The 16524-nt window shown below is 40.4% G+C and overlaps 2 protein-coding genes across 4 annotated transcripts in view; one reads left to right on the top strand and one right to left on the bottom strand.

Annotated features, from left to right (window-relative positions):
• The window catches only part of LOC125232641 (RNA helicase aquarius), a 111355-nt gene extending 108881 nt beyond the window's left edge, over positions 1-2474 (top strand). For both annotated transcript variants that reach the window (XM_048138387.1, XM_048138388.1), the window contains 2 exons: positions 1084-1260; positions 1886-2474. In XM_048138387.1, the coding sequence (XP_047994344.1) occupies positions 1084-1260; positions 1886-2041 (333 nt within the window). In that variant the 3' untranslated portion in view covers positions 2042-2474. The remainder of the gene's footprint in view (positions 1-1083; positions 1261-1885) is intronic.
• A 1859-nt stretch (positions 2475-4333) lies between these two features.
• Positions 4334-14547, bottom strand: LOC125232643 (probable G-protein coupled receptor Mth-like 4). 2 transcript variants are annotated; one of them, XM_048138391.1, is made up of 9 exons: positions 14351-14547; positions 12387-12712; positions 11745-11918; positions 8435-8550; positions 7169-7247; positions 6930-7087; positions 5867-6005; positions 5175-5264; positions 4334-4778 (listed from the first exon to the last, which is right to left on the bottom strand). In XM_048138391.1, exons 2-9 carry the CDS (start codon positions 12665-12667, stop codon positions 4565-4567), a joined length of 1251 nt encoding a protein of 416 aa, XP_047994348.1. In that variant the 5' UTR covers positions 12668-12712; positions 14351-14547; the 3' UTR covers positions 4334-4564. The 2 variants fall into 2 exon arrangements, with proteins under 2 accessions (XP_047994348.1, XP_047994349.1); XM_048138392.1 differs by lacking the exon at positions 14351-14547 and having other exon boundaries at positions 12387-12728.
• Positions 14548-16524: the final 1977 nt, after the last annotated feature.

Raw genomic sequence — 16524 nt, 5'->3', positions numbered from 1 at the left:
ATCTATTAGGACTGCCAGCAAAAGCACCTGTCAGTTATTCGGACAAGCGTATTGACTTACGTTTTATTTAATTTTGAGATTTTTTTATATTATCACTGTATGAAACTAATTGCATTTAACAAAGTTAAAGGTCACATCTCCCAAAAAAGATGGATATGTTTTGTATAGATGGGTAAATTATCGTAATATCACGGAACACATAAATATTTTCCCTTAACCTGTCGAGCAGTGGTACATCCACCTTAGAGAATTATGATTCTTACGTGACCGTTATGTGGTAATAAAATCAGTTTTAAGAAAATACTAATATAAAGTGTGTAAGGCAATGCCAAGCCACAAGCCACAATTCTTAAATATTATGTAGGTATATTGTTGCATTTATGAAATCAGGATATCACACGATAGGTCTCGCTTCTGTTCATAGTAAATAGGATAAAAAGTGAATAATGACATTGATGACTGATTTGATTCGTAATAAAATTGCATGAAAAGATGCATACAAATGATAAAGTGTTTCGGGGTTTTTCGTTAGATATATCAATTTGTGTGCAAAATACTTCCACGAAAAAACCGAAATTGTTTGTATTGCAAGATCAGTCGGACCATTAACCCTAATTATTATTTTTTTAACTGACCCGTTACACGTTTATGGTCCATTGAAACAATTGATTTGATTAAAGTCATATTGCTACGTCTAGGTTTTTTAAATAGGTCACTGAATAAGGTCATACTCACCTACAGTTGTAAGCGGATTTTTGTATATCATTCCTTTATTTCCTCCGCGGGTTGCGTCATGAAAATCACATCATGAGCTCGACAAAAATCATAAAACGTAATCACGGTCTATATCCTGGTCAGTATAAGTCTAATGAAAATAACCGTGATTCATTCAAAGATCTCTTTGTATATCATGCCCGACCTACGTCATGTTTAACAGAAACGACAAAAAGCAATGCTTAGACGACATTTTCATAGGAAGAACTAAACTCACTGCCTCTGGATAATCTACTCGGTTTTTGGTTAGAAATAAGAGCATTGCCTGTATCATTGTTAAATAACTAAATAATAATATTCTCATTACAGTTGGTGGCGCGACCTCTAGAGCTGGTTCTCGTCCCAGGCGAGCGCTACCCCGCACAGCGCGCGGCGGGCGCCGCAGTGCCGCAGGAGCTGTCGCTTGTCGCACGCGACATGCCGCACATGGCGCGCTTCGTCTACGACATGTATCTGGAGCGCGTGCGCGACCACCAGCGACAAGAGGTGAGCCAAGGAGAAAAAAAAAAAAGGAAAAGCAAATTGACATTTTACCACACCAAGGTCGCCAAGTGTTGCCAGTGCCTCCATAACAGGCTGCTGTCACTGACGTGGCAACACTATCCTAACCTTTCTCCACTCATCGCTGAAGCGTTTTACAATAATACCTATTTATCTCCGTGGTACTACGTAATGTAGTTTGAAAATTATACAACGCATACCTATGGTCCAAAAACCTCTTTTACTTTAAATTAGAAAACGTTTCTGGGAGTATATGTATATACTTTTGCCTTAGCGTCTATTTGATAGATGATTTATGGTACAATGCCCGAGAAACAACTTTTTGTGGCTAAACAGATCTATGCTAGAGCGACATACTTTTCCACATAGCTGACAAGGAAAGCTTGCAACCCATTGAGACGTTTCGTTACGGTGCCTTCTTTCCCTTTTGACTGCAAGTTGTGCCGCAAACCAGGTCTCATCGACGAACTTGCGTCCATCTCCAATGCACTTACGCCACTCCGTCCGCTTCTACGCAAGCTTTTGGTAGTCGAAAGTCAAGTTTGCGCCTACATTTTCCTATTCGAAAAGTAACTATGCCAGAAAATATGTGAAATATTTATTACTATAGCAGGCGCAGCAAACGTGGTCAGCTCCGGGCACGGCGCGCGCGGCCAAGTCTCGCGAGCCGCGCCACTTCGTGCCGACGCACCCCGGCGCCGACGACGACGACGACTTCCAGCCCACGCAGATCGTCAACGAGGTCGACGACCCCGAGACACACTAGACCACGTATCCTGCTCACGAGGTACCAATTGAAACGACATACATACTTACTATTAAAGATCTTGAAAATCCAAAAATCACTCTTACCGCTGAACGGATTTACCTAGATGAAATTTGTTTAAAAATGATTTGAAATCCCGGTGAACGACTAAATAGTTGTCATGTCAGAAAAAAGTGAAAAAAGTGTATTGAAATAATTAATAACTTGTCTGATAATCAATGTCAACATACTCAAACAGAATAATTGCTATGAGAGTTTTTCCAGGCGCTATAACATGGGTTGTTGAGTTTATTTATCTATTGCAAGAACATACATAGGTTAAAAAGTGTGTCTGTGTTCAAAATACATTTGACAATGGCAGTTACTGTATAAAGTCGCCGCCAATAGTAAATGAATACAGCTACAATATAGTTAGCGCTACAAACGTGGTCAGCGCCGGCGGCCAAGTCCCGCGAGCCGAGATCTTGAGAATCTAAAAGTCACTCCTACCGCTGAATGGATTGACCTAGTTGAAATTTGTTTAAAAATGATTTTAAATCCCGGTGAACGACTAAATTGTTGTCATGTCCGAAAAAGTGAAAAGTCTTCTCCTATTTGGTAACATTTAAAGTTGTCTCGTAAATGGTAACCATTACCTGACGCGGTAGCAATGGAACTCAAGCCCAGAGCGTACACAACAGGGGCATTCTCAAAACTGAAAGTTACAAATTACAAGCGGAAGTCTCTTTCCAACTTGTCATATTAGACAATGACAAACACTTGTAGATTGTAAGTTGTAGCTTCGAGAAATGGGCCCCAGGTGCTTAGCAAGCCGCCGTACGTGTCGACGTCGTACCAACGTGCTAGTGTAGTTAACTAGCAAGCAAGCCGGGTGTGAGGATGTATAGAGCGTCGCCATCAAATATACGAATGACTAGAAGAAATTAATATCGCTATCTCATTGTAGCAAAAAGCTTTGTTCTTACTTACGTAAGTAAAATTTACAGGTGTGTGTCTGGGACCGTACATATATAGGTTATGAGAAACGTACGGCGGTCGGCGTCGACAGAGTCGTAAAACATTTAGGTACATATCATTCGGTTTTCTGAAATAACGGAGTCACTTTGAAAATGCTCTGTTTTGTATGTACCTTTGGATTATGTTAAGAATATTAATTAAGTTAATTCCATGTTTGTATCTAAATGATGTCTTAAATATAATGTAAGAATAAGTAAATAAACACTGTAATTTTTGAAACAGGTTTTTGTTTATAAACTATATAACATGAGTAGTTATCACAAATAGCTGCCTTTCGTTTCATACAAGGTACTTATTACTACAAAAAACCCTGATAACGAAAACTTTAATTTTAACTTTTTCATTCTGGTTTTCACCTACTTATACTAAAACTCCCTAACTTATAAGGACGGTCTTATAATCTATATTACATAGTTTACATATTTTTAGGTATTTACACAACAAAATTTATTTCAAACTGAGTATTCGGTAAAGCTGTAAAGAGGCCTTTTAATTAAAACTTAATACAATACGATATGAATGGGAAACTAGGAAATTCTCAACGGGCCGCGATACTCGTAAATGAAAACACGACCGACGGGAGTGTTTTAAATCGACATAAGCTGCGTATTTCTTACCAACTTGCTCAGCTGATAAAAGTTTTTCGCAAGATATCACTGCACTTAAAATTAACGCACAAAACTTAACGAAGATGTCCCTGTCATCGCTTGAAGGACATTTACTTACGGCTCAGCCACGACATTGGGCTAAGCGCGACAGCGGGGAGCGGCGGCCATACATTAGAGCGAGACACAGCGATGGGACTTTTCATTCGCACGTATGGCTGCCGCTCACCGCTGTCGCGCTTAGACCAATGTCGTGGCTGGGCCGTTAGATATGCCAAATCCAGAGAAACAATCCGCAATTCTAAAACTACAGACTTATTTTCCTTCCTGCATGATCCATTTCTTTGCAATCTAGAGGTTTTAAACAACATTTTTAAGGAGCTTATAAAGTGACCCATTTCTAAGGAAATTCTTCTCCCTAGACTTCTAATCTTCCCGACCAACCGCAATAACAACACGCATCCAAATGCTGAGAAGAGCATTTCTTTTTTTTGCCACTTTTATGAAATGTGATATTTTTGAAAAAAAAAATGCTATTTCTACTCAGAATTACTAGCTTTTTCAATCCAAGTAGTCAAAAAAATTGTCCCATGCGATTTTTTCTTCTTCTGTTACCATTTTCCGTACATTTTGTATGGGGTAACAAAAGAGGAAAGTAACAAAAATGTATGGAAATTCTGGGACACTTTTTGTCTCCCAGTGAGATTGAAAGTACTCGTGATTCTGAGTACAATTGACCTAAAATTCCCTAAAACAATCAAAGTACAAAAAATGGCAAAAAAAAGAAATGCTCTGAAATGCATCCAGGTTCCGCTATTTGTTCTTATGCCGACCATTCAAGAGTTTATGTTTAACCACATCTGTGCCACTCAAGTCAGTAGATAGCACTTCAGGCAACATTCTAAGTAGCACCAGTTTCCTCCATAGGCACACCCGCAGTGGGTGTGACAATATCCTCCTCATCATCAGACCCTTTTAAGTAGTTCTCGGCCAAACTAGTCAAGCAGAGTAGCGCGTTCCTGTTGTATAGTGCTTTGATCACTCGCCGACGGAAGACCACTAGTATTAGGAATACTATGAGGCCTTGGAGGCAGTTTATGATGTCGAGGACCACCCTGAAAGTTTACATTTATTGTTACTCCAGTGGCAGGTTAAGCTATTGAAATTGGACCCTTAAAAAAATTGAAGCTCACGTTTGTATGCTCAAAAATGTCAGTAGGTACTTGCTGGTACCCGTAGAAAATTCTCTAATGTATGTTCTCTGATAAGGCTAGGACCACCAACCAACTCTTAGTGCGTTTTCCCATTATCCGATCCGATATAGGATGTAGGACCGATATCCCATACATTTAAGGCGCCATCTTTAATTTTTGCCTTTGAAATCCTTCCGACATCCGATATCGGATCGGATAGTGTGAAAACGCACTAAGGTGAGCAATGTTTGCATTTAATAAAATTAATTGATTTGTCCTTAGTTGAATAAACTATTTCTTATAAAATTGAGAACTTACCAAAACCCGTGAGCCGGTGTCAGTGAGGTGACCATTTCGAATATCCACGGCAATCCCATTATTATAAACAGTCGAAACATCATCCACGACCTGAAATCACGATCACAAACGAGTGTCAGTATAATCTCGACTATTCGGAACCTCGATGGTCCGCAACGTCCAGTAATCCGGCATTAAATAAACTATATGGAGAAGGACTCTAATCTCCAGTAGGTTTTCCGATTTTTCCACCAATCGCCGACATTTGTATCGGCAACAGAACCGGATTATAGATATTGTAATGTAGTCACCAATTGTGATGTTGTACAGGTACAACAGAATTCTCTAGCACGATCTTCACTAAATTAAAACGGGACTTAATCGCGTAAAACTTACGTTTATATTTAACCCGATGATTTGGACATGACATTACGTCCGTGGTCTGCATAATCCCATAATCCCGTCGTAACTGAATGTCCTATATTTATTTATGAACGTCTATACTATCAGTCCTTTCAACTGAACGTCTTTACTATATCAGGAAAGTACGTGAAGCGATTGAAATCAGGAAACATCGTAATTTCAATCAAAACGAAGGGCAAGGGATTTCATCGTCGTGAAATTTTCACATATTCATTTATCTATCAGTTATTTATTCTAGGGTGTCAATATTTCCATACTAAATATAAGATAGGTAAATGGCCGGTACTCACTTATGTCTGAGTGCCTGCAGGTGGGAGGACGCAAAGGTCTGCTTCCACAAGAAGACGGAAGCATACACGAAGATCGCGACGTTTGCCGACATTAAAATCGTGAGCACGCTGTACATATATATCCACGTGCGTTTGATGTCTGGAGAAGAAAGAGGTATGAGCAATCGAAATCAGCAATTCCCGAATAGTTTGTACATTTGAATCACGTCTCCGATTTTGATAAAAATTGGTAGGCTGATAGAGTCCATGATGCTGAGCAAGATCCACTGTGTCCAAAATGTCCCAGGTAGTTTCTATGAAACCTTCCTTTTTTGTTACCAAATTTCTACACATTTTCGGTAACAAAAAAGGTAAGTTTCATACAAATTACCTGGGACATTTTGGGACACCTAGTTTCTTGCTTCATGTCATCAGCCTACCAATTTGTATCAAAATCGGAGACGTGGTCCAAACGTACAAACTTTTCGAGAATTACTCAAATAAAGACGCAGCCTTTACAATATACAAGGTATATCCTATTCACATCTTTTTCTACTACCGTACTTTTGTCTGTCATGCACACATATTTAAAACCCGACATTAAAGATGTCAATACAAGTCTACCTAGTTTATAGGCTTAGAATAAATTTAAAAGTGGAAAATGTCTGCCTTGGGTGAGACCTAGTGGCATCGATTGCAGACGTTTCTGCTAATCAGAAGTTAAAATACCTAGTTTATTCCCCAAAAACGCAACAGCACTTACGTTACTCAATGTAAAGACCAATGTATAACACAAAACATTGCTACCAACAACTAGTTCCGCTCGCCTCGCTCGTAACGTAACTCTCCAACTGTGATGGAAGCCCTTATAGGTATCTTTTTCTTATTTTTACTTCATCTCACCTCACCAAGGTACCAACACTGATTGTGTCCGATCATGAGCTGCACATGACTGTCGAGAACATAGTTCACTATATTATGCATATGGCGGTGAGGTCAGGACACAGGCGCGCCTCACGTATACAAGACGTACTACGACAGTACATTACGATACAAGTGCGGAAAAGAGGAAATTCCAACTCACCAAGGAACCAACACTGGTTGTAGCCTATCCCAGGCCGCATGTGGCTCCCGGGGACATAGTTCACTATTATCACTATAGATGTGAGGACGGCAGGCGCACCCCACGCATACAGGGCGTATAACAAAAACTTTCTCAAACTATCATTATTCAATGAATACCTGAAAATAATACAATGGTTATAAATTCCAAAGTAAATACAACATAAAAAATAACAAACGTATTTAAGTCGGAAATCTTACTTCATATTGATAAGAATCTGTATAGCTATGGCGTTCATCCAGAAGAATGTTGAAATGTTGAAGTAGTAAGCCAGGAAACCTGAAACCAATGGTTATGGAGATTTTCAATAGGTATTTTACATTTACAGTATTTTTAAGGAAATATTAATAAGTGATCGTCTGAGCATTGGCAGGGGCGGCTCACTCCACGATTCTATCGCCGCGCTACAAGTACATGCCGGGGGCCGCGAGTTCGCGGCCTATTCAGTGTTACTTCGAGCGGCGCAATGGAATTCAATGTCGGCTGCTCGCGTGCGGTCTATTTGTTAATGTAGGTAAGAATTAAGAATGGCGGCATTTTGTGAATATTAAAGGAGTGAGCCTTCTGTACTATTATATATTTTGTGAGATGGTTACTTGTGATACGTACGATTTTTTTTTGAGTAAATTATTAGGCACTTTCCTCTTTTCTTGAAAGGTAACACATATTTCTAAACAGCCTACACATATTCCTAAGTTCTTTCTTTGTTAAACATAAACCTAAATAACCCAGATGACCTAAGTTACGTCATAGCTCACTTTCACCAGGAAGGCAGGTAACCGACCTTACTTCTGTTGACTCATGGTTTTTTTTTAATCGTACTTTCTAATTACTCGGGGAATCCCAACATTCCAACCTGTCTTAAATTGTACGATATGAGTCACCTTTATTTTTCTTTATATTCAATTTAACATGGGGTTCAGGCCCACTGGTGGCCGAGCCGGGAATCGAACCCGGGTCTTCAGCTTACGCGGCTAACGTCCTTACCACTAGACCACCAGCCCGCCGTGGTACAGTCGAGTTCATTTCTTCACCTTAATTTGTTGCAATAAGGTGAAAAATGTACACATATTTATGAACTTGACTGTACCCGACGAAATTTCTCTAGTGTCTGTTATCTCTGATAAGTCTAGGCGCCTTTTGACCAACTCGAGCAATTTGTGCTTGCACCTCTATATGAATCCTTTAGAGGATTACGGTATAGCGAGAGAGATGGTGCTGCCACCTATACAACTAAGGAACAAATCAAATTATTTTCTTTCGTGTATGATATTTATTTCAATTTATAATTTAAATATAGTAGTGTGATTATTTAAAAAAGAACAAATCAAATATATTCAATAAATAAATTTGATTTGTTCCCTAGTTGTATGGGGTTTTAGGGCTATTAAAATACACCTCTCTCTAGTATTGATTTAGTGTTGTTGTCCGATTTCAATAATAATATTATTGTTTGATTTTCTTACCTCTAATGGCGCACCAAGTCATGTGTGAATACATCATAACCTTCATTATACAAAATAATACATTAGAAATAGCTTGCGTGCTGCATAAACATGTGATACTTTTCCCTTGTAGATCTCTGAAACAATAATAATAGCCAACATGTTACTCCTCACCGCCAGCGCCCTGCGTTCTCTTTCAATATCTAAATGATCCTTAAGGTCGTCTGTAAGATAATGCCCAAGATATTTGCAGCTGTAGACTCTCTGTAATGGCGCACCGTTAAGACAAATGTCAGGCACATTAACAGGCGCCATTTCTGGTCTTTTACCGGCGGCCTTAAAGATCATGTATTCACTTTTTTTAACATTGTATTGTAAACCGTGAGTGTGCGCATAGGACTCGCAAACCTTTAGGAGCCTTCTCAGCGCCTTCACCGATGGGCTCAACAACACCATGTCGTCAGCGTAACTGATGTTGTTTACACTGACACCATCCACGTGACACCCCACATGCGTGTTGTTGAGCTCAGATATAAGCCCGTCCACATACAAGTTAAAGAGCTTTGGCGAAGACAACCCCCCCTGTCTCACGCCACACTCCAAGCTGTACGAGTCTGATCGTGCACCACCCCACCGTACGCTGTTGCGCTGATTAGCGTACCAAAACTGAAAAATGCTGGTCAATTCCGTAGGTATGTTCCTGTCCCTCATCTTCTGCCATAAAACATCATAAGAAACTAAGTCGAAGGCTTTAGAGAGGTCCAGGAAGCATGCGTAGACGGTGGTGCTCCGTTCAGTGTAGTACCGAACAGCATGCTTAAGGCCCAAAATGGCGGTTTCAGTCGAGAGCCCAGGTCTAAAGCCAAATTGTCCATCCTGAAACTGTAAATAGCGGTCAAGATGGGCGTTAAGCATGCTATCCAATACTTTGGCAAGTACGTTTGCTAAAGAGATTGGTCTATAGTTGGTCTTGTCAGCGATGTCTCCAGTCTTGTTTTTCACTATGGGTACAACGATGGTATTCATTAACTCGTCTGGTAAGTACGCATGACTTAAACACAATGAATAGAACATAGACAAAACTCTCGGCAAATGAGTCCCAGCATATTTTAAGTGTTCGATACTGAGGCAGTCACTACCAGGGGATTTGCCTCTAGTCATGTTTCTTATAACGTTTGCTACTTGCTTGGGCGTTATATGGATCGTTGTCTTATCATGACTAGTCTCAGCATCGATCACATATTGCGACGGGCCTAATGGTGATCTCACCTTAAAATGCGTCCTAAATAGTTCCGCAATTTTCTTCGGTTCACTTTGACCCGCAACGCTCACGGGTAGGCTAGGCCACATAATTATGCCACTCATAACACGAATACTTATATTTGAATACCTACTCGTGGTTTTATCATTTCAACTCATCTTAAAAGCAAGCTTTAATTAGAAAAGTATCCTCCGGTTGTTTTCATTTAGTTACATAACAATTTAATAACTTCGCCCTTGAGCGAACCGAGTCAACTAATAAATGCACCGAGAGTGAATTTGTAGAATAGCATAGGATTATGTACCTAGTAATAAAGTAGACACCTAAAGTTGTCTCAGATTAGTCAGATTGCATGTAAATTCCGGCTGGAGCGAAGCCAAAGTAATCATGGTCTGAGGAATTTTATTTACTGACCGACGGGTCTTTACTATTTTGCTGTGCTTTCCGCATTGGACTAGCGTGGGAACTATGGATATACCTATGCTTGAGAGGAGGCCTGTGCCCAGCAGAGGGACGTGTATAGGCTCAATTATTATTGGAGCTGAATGGCGCCAAATCCGACTGGTATTCCGAATACGCAACGAGCCGAACGTTGACGTGTCAAGGTTCAGGCCCATTCTCTCTCTCGGATATATAATTGCCACCAGAGGCATGCACCTTTTGCCACCCGTCTTTACTCTGACACTCGACGCGACGCAGGAACTTAAGCCTCCGCCACACATAAAGCGTTTTGAAAGCGTAGCGTTAACAGAGCGGCATGCGCGCGCATCCCGCTCGCAATCCGCGCTCGTTAGTTCCCTCTGGCGTGCGCTGGGCGCAACGCCAGCGTCGTCCGGCGCACCGCTATCATCCGCCTACGCTCTCAAAACGCTCATGTGTGGCCGAGCTTTAAAGGTGACGTATGTGGCGTCAAAACCATAAGCCTTAACCTTGCAATGCGTGAAATGCAGCGTGAATGATGGTTGAGGTAGAAGCTAGTAATAAGTATGGATCACAGAACACCCCACTAGAAGCCAAATGCAAGCGATATTGTTCGAGACGCAAATCACCAATCCTTGCGGGGTGAGGCGGGCGCGCACGGTGCTGCCATTGGTCGTTTCAAATAATGGCGCGCCTTTATGATTAGCAGTAGGGATGGGAATGGGACATGTCTATTATAGACAATGGTACCGGTACCAGTACTGTGGTAATATTATAATTAAATTATAATAAGGCCTAGTTACCCTTCGGGTTGGAAGGTCAGATGGCAGTCGCTTTCATAAAACTAGTGCCTACGCCAAATCTTGGTAGTAGTTTCCAAAGCGGACCCCAGGCTCCCATGAGCCGTGGCGAATGCCGATGCCGGGATAACGCAAGGAGGATGATAATTGTGATAGCATCTCAATAAAAAACATTCTAGTAACTAATAACTAAACTGTGCATTTTTACTTACGTTTACTAAGTTAAATAACCAACTAAATATTCTAAACTAATCAATGAACTAAATACCACTACAGACTCTACAGATTCTAGATAATTATTCACTATTACAAATCTGCTTTCTTTTATATTTCATAAAATGGTAGCACATGGTACGAACGGCAGTACGAAGTTCCCGCAACAGACATAAACTAACATGGCCCCATGCCTAGTCGTTTACGTGAAAGGGATAGCATATCACATTGTTAACTCGGTAAAGAGGGATGGACGCGCCTCGGCGCCGCTCAGCACAACCATATTGACCAGTATAAATGAACTCCGCGGACAATAAACAATATTCAACAAAATAATTAATTTGACTTAACTGTGGAATGTTGTTCCATCTTTTTTACATGTAGAAGTGTTAGAAGACTTGCCACACCACTTTATGCTGTAAGAGACCATTGTTTGCAACCAAAATTGATTATTTAAGATTTTTTCCCGAGCGGACACGGACACCGTTAGCGGGTCGTATACTTGGGCGCTACTGATCGGTGTCGCACGCGTTCAAACTTTTATAAACCTGATTTGTCGTATGCTTGGTGACCGCGAGTCGCCCTGTAAGGGCCATCTTGTTGTATTGATCTGTGGTATGGATGGATAGTTCTTTACCTGAGCTCTGGAAACGCCGCATACACGAGGGCCGTAAGTGCGAGGAAGACACTAGACAACGCCATACAGTAGCCCAGCAACTCGTCGCTCACTATTTCATCCTCTATCTCACTCTGGCATATGATCGCCACCTCAGACGCTTCCCCGGCTGTAGTCTGACGCCCGACGCAGAAGCTGAAAGTGTGTATTGTTTATTTTAGTTGGGGAAGAGCACAGACTTATCTTATAGACAATAGTACATTGTGAAACGTAGTAACTCAATTGGCTTGCCAGAGCGATTTAAAGACTCGAGTTTGCAACATTCATACGCCCCGACGCCTCCGCCTGCGTGCGATTGCACTACATAATACTTTGAGAGTGTGACAAAAAACTTTTTCTAAGTGACAATTCACAACTTTTTTTAATGACGGCTTCAATTATGGAAAAGGGATAATTTTCTAAGCCCACAGATTATCAGTTTGGAGGACAATATTAATCGTCTCGTCTAAGTATAAACTGGCGCTTTAACTTACCTTAATAATGTAGACCGGTATGTAAATTCAACAATAAAAATATGGGTGTACAAAATGTGCTCAAAACGGGATATCCCCATAGCTCTTAATTCGTCGAAATAATACCTATAATAATGAGGTAAGTACTTACTCGCCAACGGCAACTGATGTGACTTCCGACATATCTCCCATTAGAAGCCCCAAGCTTCCATCAGGATTTAACTTAAACGGCAAGAACTCATTTGAAACTGTAAATGTCAAGTTATCCAAACAGTTCAGAGTAATCTTCATAGTGGCGTTGGTGGTATTGTCTAAGCAATGGTTCAAGTTGTTGTTATCAACCCAAATTACATGTTTTTCGGGGCAACAGTAGCTAGCATTATATGCCAGTGAGGAAGCTACCAGCGTCAGATATATAATTATTGCCTTCATTTTCTATGGCTTTTCTTACTCGTAATGTCTAGTTGAATGTGGTATCTGAAATGATAAATGAAACTAGGTATTTAATTTTATTTACTGAATTAATTAATGGTGGAGTGAGCGAAAAATCCCAGATTAAAGCATTTTAAACCACGAGCGTAGTGTTGTAGGTATCTAAAATGGAACCTAGAGTGACGCGAAGGTTTAACTCGAGCCATTTAAAAGTCAATCAAACCGGCTAACACGAGGAAGCTTCTAAAAATTGCATTATATTACTTTTCCCCTCACTAGCTCGGAAACACATGTTTTGTCCTTTAATACCAGCGGGTAAAAACGCATTTTATCCACTAGTGGGTAAAGTAATTTGACCTTGAATAAAGTCAAATTAACTGCTTTAAAATTGATAAAAGTAGGTGAATCTAGTAATAAAGATGATTTACCACCTGCGGACGAACTACTGGAAGCAGTGATAAACGCATTTTTTGCGTTGTAGTTTCCTCGCTATAGTGAGGGGAAAAGTTTTGTGTTACACTCGGGTGCAAATGTATTTTACTTCTCGTGTGTTAAAAAACTCACAAGTTCAGGATTCTATTCTCGAACCACTCGCTTCGCTCGTGGTTCAACTATAGAATCCTTTCCTTTGCTCGTTTTTCAATTCCACACTCGGCGTTAAAATACAACTTTGCCCCCTTGTATAACAAATAACTATTGCCCCACTTGTGGATAAATTGCAACGTTGTACCAAGTTGTACCTATTTATGTTTTGAACAATCAAGAGAGCCTTTATCATTCTGTTTTCGTTCTTTAAGTCATTATCACAGTCGTGCCACGATATTCTTATGAGAAATACACGCTATTCGCGCTTTAGTCCTTTATGGAAAATTCAGCACTTTTCAAAATGTCCAAAAGATGGATCGGCAATTAAAAATTACCATAAAATCTGTTCCCACGCGAACGTTGGTTGAAAATTGTCCTGTAGAGGAGAACAACATACCTATGTACTTACGGTCAATCAATTTGAATCATAGGCCACTCTAGAACCCTGTCTTATTTAAAACGTGTTCTATTTGCCATAAGAAGTCACGTTGAAGTTTGCTGTGCAAAGGTTCTACAGTGACCTAGGATTCAAATTGGTTGTCTGTACCTACTTACAAAAAGAAATAAAACGTAGACCAACGCTGTCGCTGCGGTCAATCATAAACGACCTAATCCCATGCGTGAGGAAACCGGTTTAGTTTTTACGATTTCTAACCCGTTTAAAACCAATATTTTCCTCACAAGTGCACTATACCTTCTATAAATATATCTACATTTTTAGTATAGCAAAATATTCTATAAGATAAACACAGCAAGATGCGCGCACGACTAGACTGATGTCAAAACGGAATCGAACGATATGTGATCATTTTATTACATCAATATAACATAAGTTGTTAGTAAACAGTGCTAGTTTATACTAGACAAATAATTAAGAAGGCTAGAAGACAATAGTGATTGTTTGATAACAGTATTTACAGTTCATGTGTTGGTTGACTATTATTATCATATAACACTTTAAGTTCTCGCGCTTTGTACACATATTTAAAGTCACATACAGGTCGAACCTGGCCGAAACGTTGGGAAAAAAGGTAAAATAATGTTAATTAATCGCGTTCGACCTGTATGTGACTTTAAATATTATTATCATTCACATACCTTATTTTTTTCTCGTGAACTTCCTCGAAGATAATTCGAATAATAATAGGGTACTTTTATTAGTTTCGAAATTTAAGACACACTGCATACCTATCACTTTAAACAATCGTATAACTTTCACTGTTATATAATTATATAAAAATTAATAAATTATAAACAGACGTGCACTGGTTGGGGAAGGCCGTGGTGGACTGGGCTGAGTTGTTTAAGGATTATGTAGGAATGTGATGACTGAATGCATTACCGTATGTAATTCGTTGTTGATTCATATATAAACACTTGTTTTGCCAATTTTTACAAGCTTTTATTTAACTTGCCTTGTTACTGTTAGTATGTTACTTTGGGTCAAAACGTAGAAGCTAAATTTGATCCACTTCCGGGTTTCCGATTTAGCTGAAATTTTGCACACATATGTAAATCACGTAACAATGCCATATTATGGTATCATGGAGCGGATCTGGTGATGGGGCAGGAAGATGGTCATCAGGCACTCTGTTATGAAACGTCGTATCTCCATCGAGTAAGGGATTTTTAAAAACGTCTCGGAGATCAGCAGAATGACTGTTGAAAGAAAGAAAGGTACAGTCGGCGATAATAGCTTGTGCCAAAAAATTTCATTTTTGCAAAAAAACATATTTTATTGATATTGCGATTGCATCGTTCAAATATTACCTAATTACGTCGGCCGTACTTTGCCCACTTCCGGAGCCTATGGACGCTGAACCTCAGAAGTGTACGAGTTGCCGATCCTTACACGGGGTCACATTAATCACTCGACCACATTAGTGCGTCAGAGACAGTTTCATTTGATTCGCTGCAGAGCGTAAACGACTGTCATGTTGGTTGATCATCCTGATATGTTACTAAGGCTCTTGTCCCTTCAAAAGCGAGCAAGCGAAGCCAATAAAAACGAACAAAAGATAGTCAGATAGTCACTCCCGTGCATGTAAATAAAACAAACGCGAGAATTTACGCAAGTGAGTTAATAATTCGTCGAAGAGCCAGGCCTACGTCACCGCTCGCGGTCGCGCGTTAAGTACCTAAACGCTAGCCGTTCATTCGAATGAACAAGTGGCCGAGGGGCGCCACGCGTCCGCCTGTGTAGTCGCGTGGCACGTATCTATATCTACTATTCTTCTGAGTTTTACGTAGTAACTTATTAGTAATAAATAAATAAAGCGTACATATTTGTCGTTCACTCTCGCACCCTTAGCTATTTCGGTCACGTTACACGTAGGGAAGAATCCGCCATAGAGAGACTTGTTGTTCAGGATAGAGTGGGCGGTACAAAACCCAGACTGCGCCCCTCAATGCGATGGACAGACCAAGTGAGGGCTCTCACCGGGTCACCCTTAAATCTTTGCGCGCGGAACGCTGCAAATAAAGCAATATGGCGGGAAACAATTAAAAAGGCAGCACAACGACCCCAATGACCACGACTACTCTGACAAGAGCATACGACTAAGAAGAAGAGATTTGTCGTTTTGCGGGCAAGTGAAGGATCTAATATTACGTTAGTGACTTATTAATAATCTGTGGCCGAGCGATGGACTATAAATCGCTTGCTCTCTCTTTTTTTTACACCGGAGCGACTATCTTTTGTTCGTTTCTTTCGCTGACAGCTCATCGCTTCGCTTAACTAGCTTTTGATGGGACCAGTGCCTAATTCTGCTGTAGTTACGAAGTGCGTCATGGTGTTCTTTGTAATACTTGGTAATACTTACACGGATATTAAGCGTTTCTGGAATAATAAATGCTGAGCTACTTATTGCTATCGTGATTCACAGAGACAAAGCGTTTGAGCGGAATACGCCGAAATTCTTTGTGTTCAAAATACCTACAAGTTCGGTGGACACGACACCTTTCCATATCGCAAAGTAAGGGCCCATTTAGACGGTACGAGTTTATTACATTGCGGTATTGACGGCTGTGCAAAATAACGTAAATAAAATCGCATGCGAGTTCGCACGCCGTCTAAAACAGGCCTAAGGCAAACCGTGACATAGCAAGATGTTTTTTTAACATGTACAACGTCGGTGGCACACAAGGATACGGCCCACCTGATTAAGTCTGCCTGGTTAAGTCTGATATTAGTGTCATCACAATGGCCTATGGACGCCAGCAACTCCAGAGTGAGTGTTTCGTCGCCATTCGACTTACATAGTCCGGTCCAA

This window comes from Leguminivora glycinivorella, chromosome 13 (assembly GCF_023078275.1).
Source record: "Leguminivora glycinivorella isolate SPB_JAAS2020 chromosome 13, LegGlyc_1.1, whole genome shotgun sequence".
Lineage (NCBI taxonomy): Eukaryota > Metazoa > Arthropoda > Insecta > Lepidoptera > Tortricidae > Leguminivora > Leguminivora glycinivorella.
The sequence above is the reverse complement of the archived record's forward strand: the minus strand, read 5'-3'. Positions and strand labels throughout refer to the sequence as shown.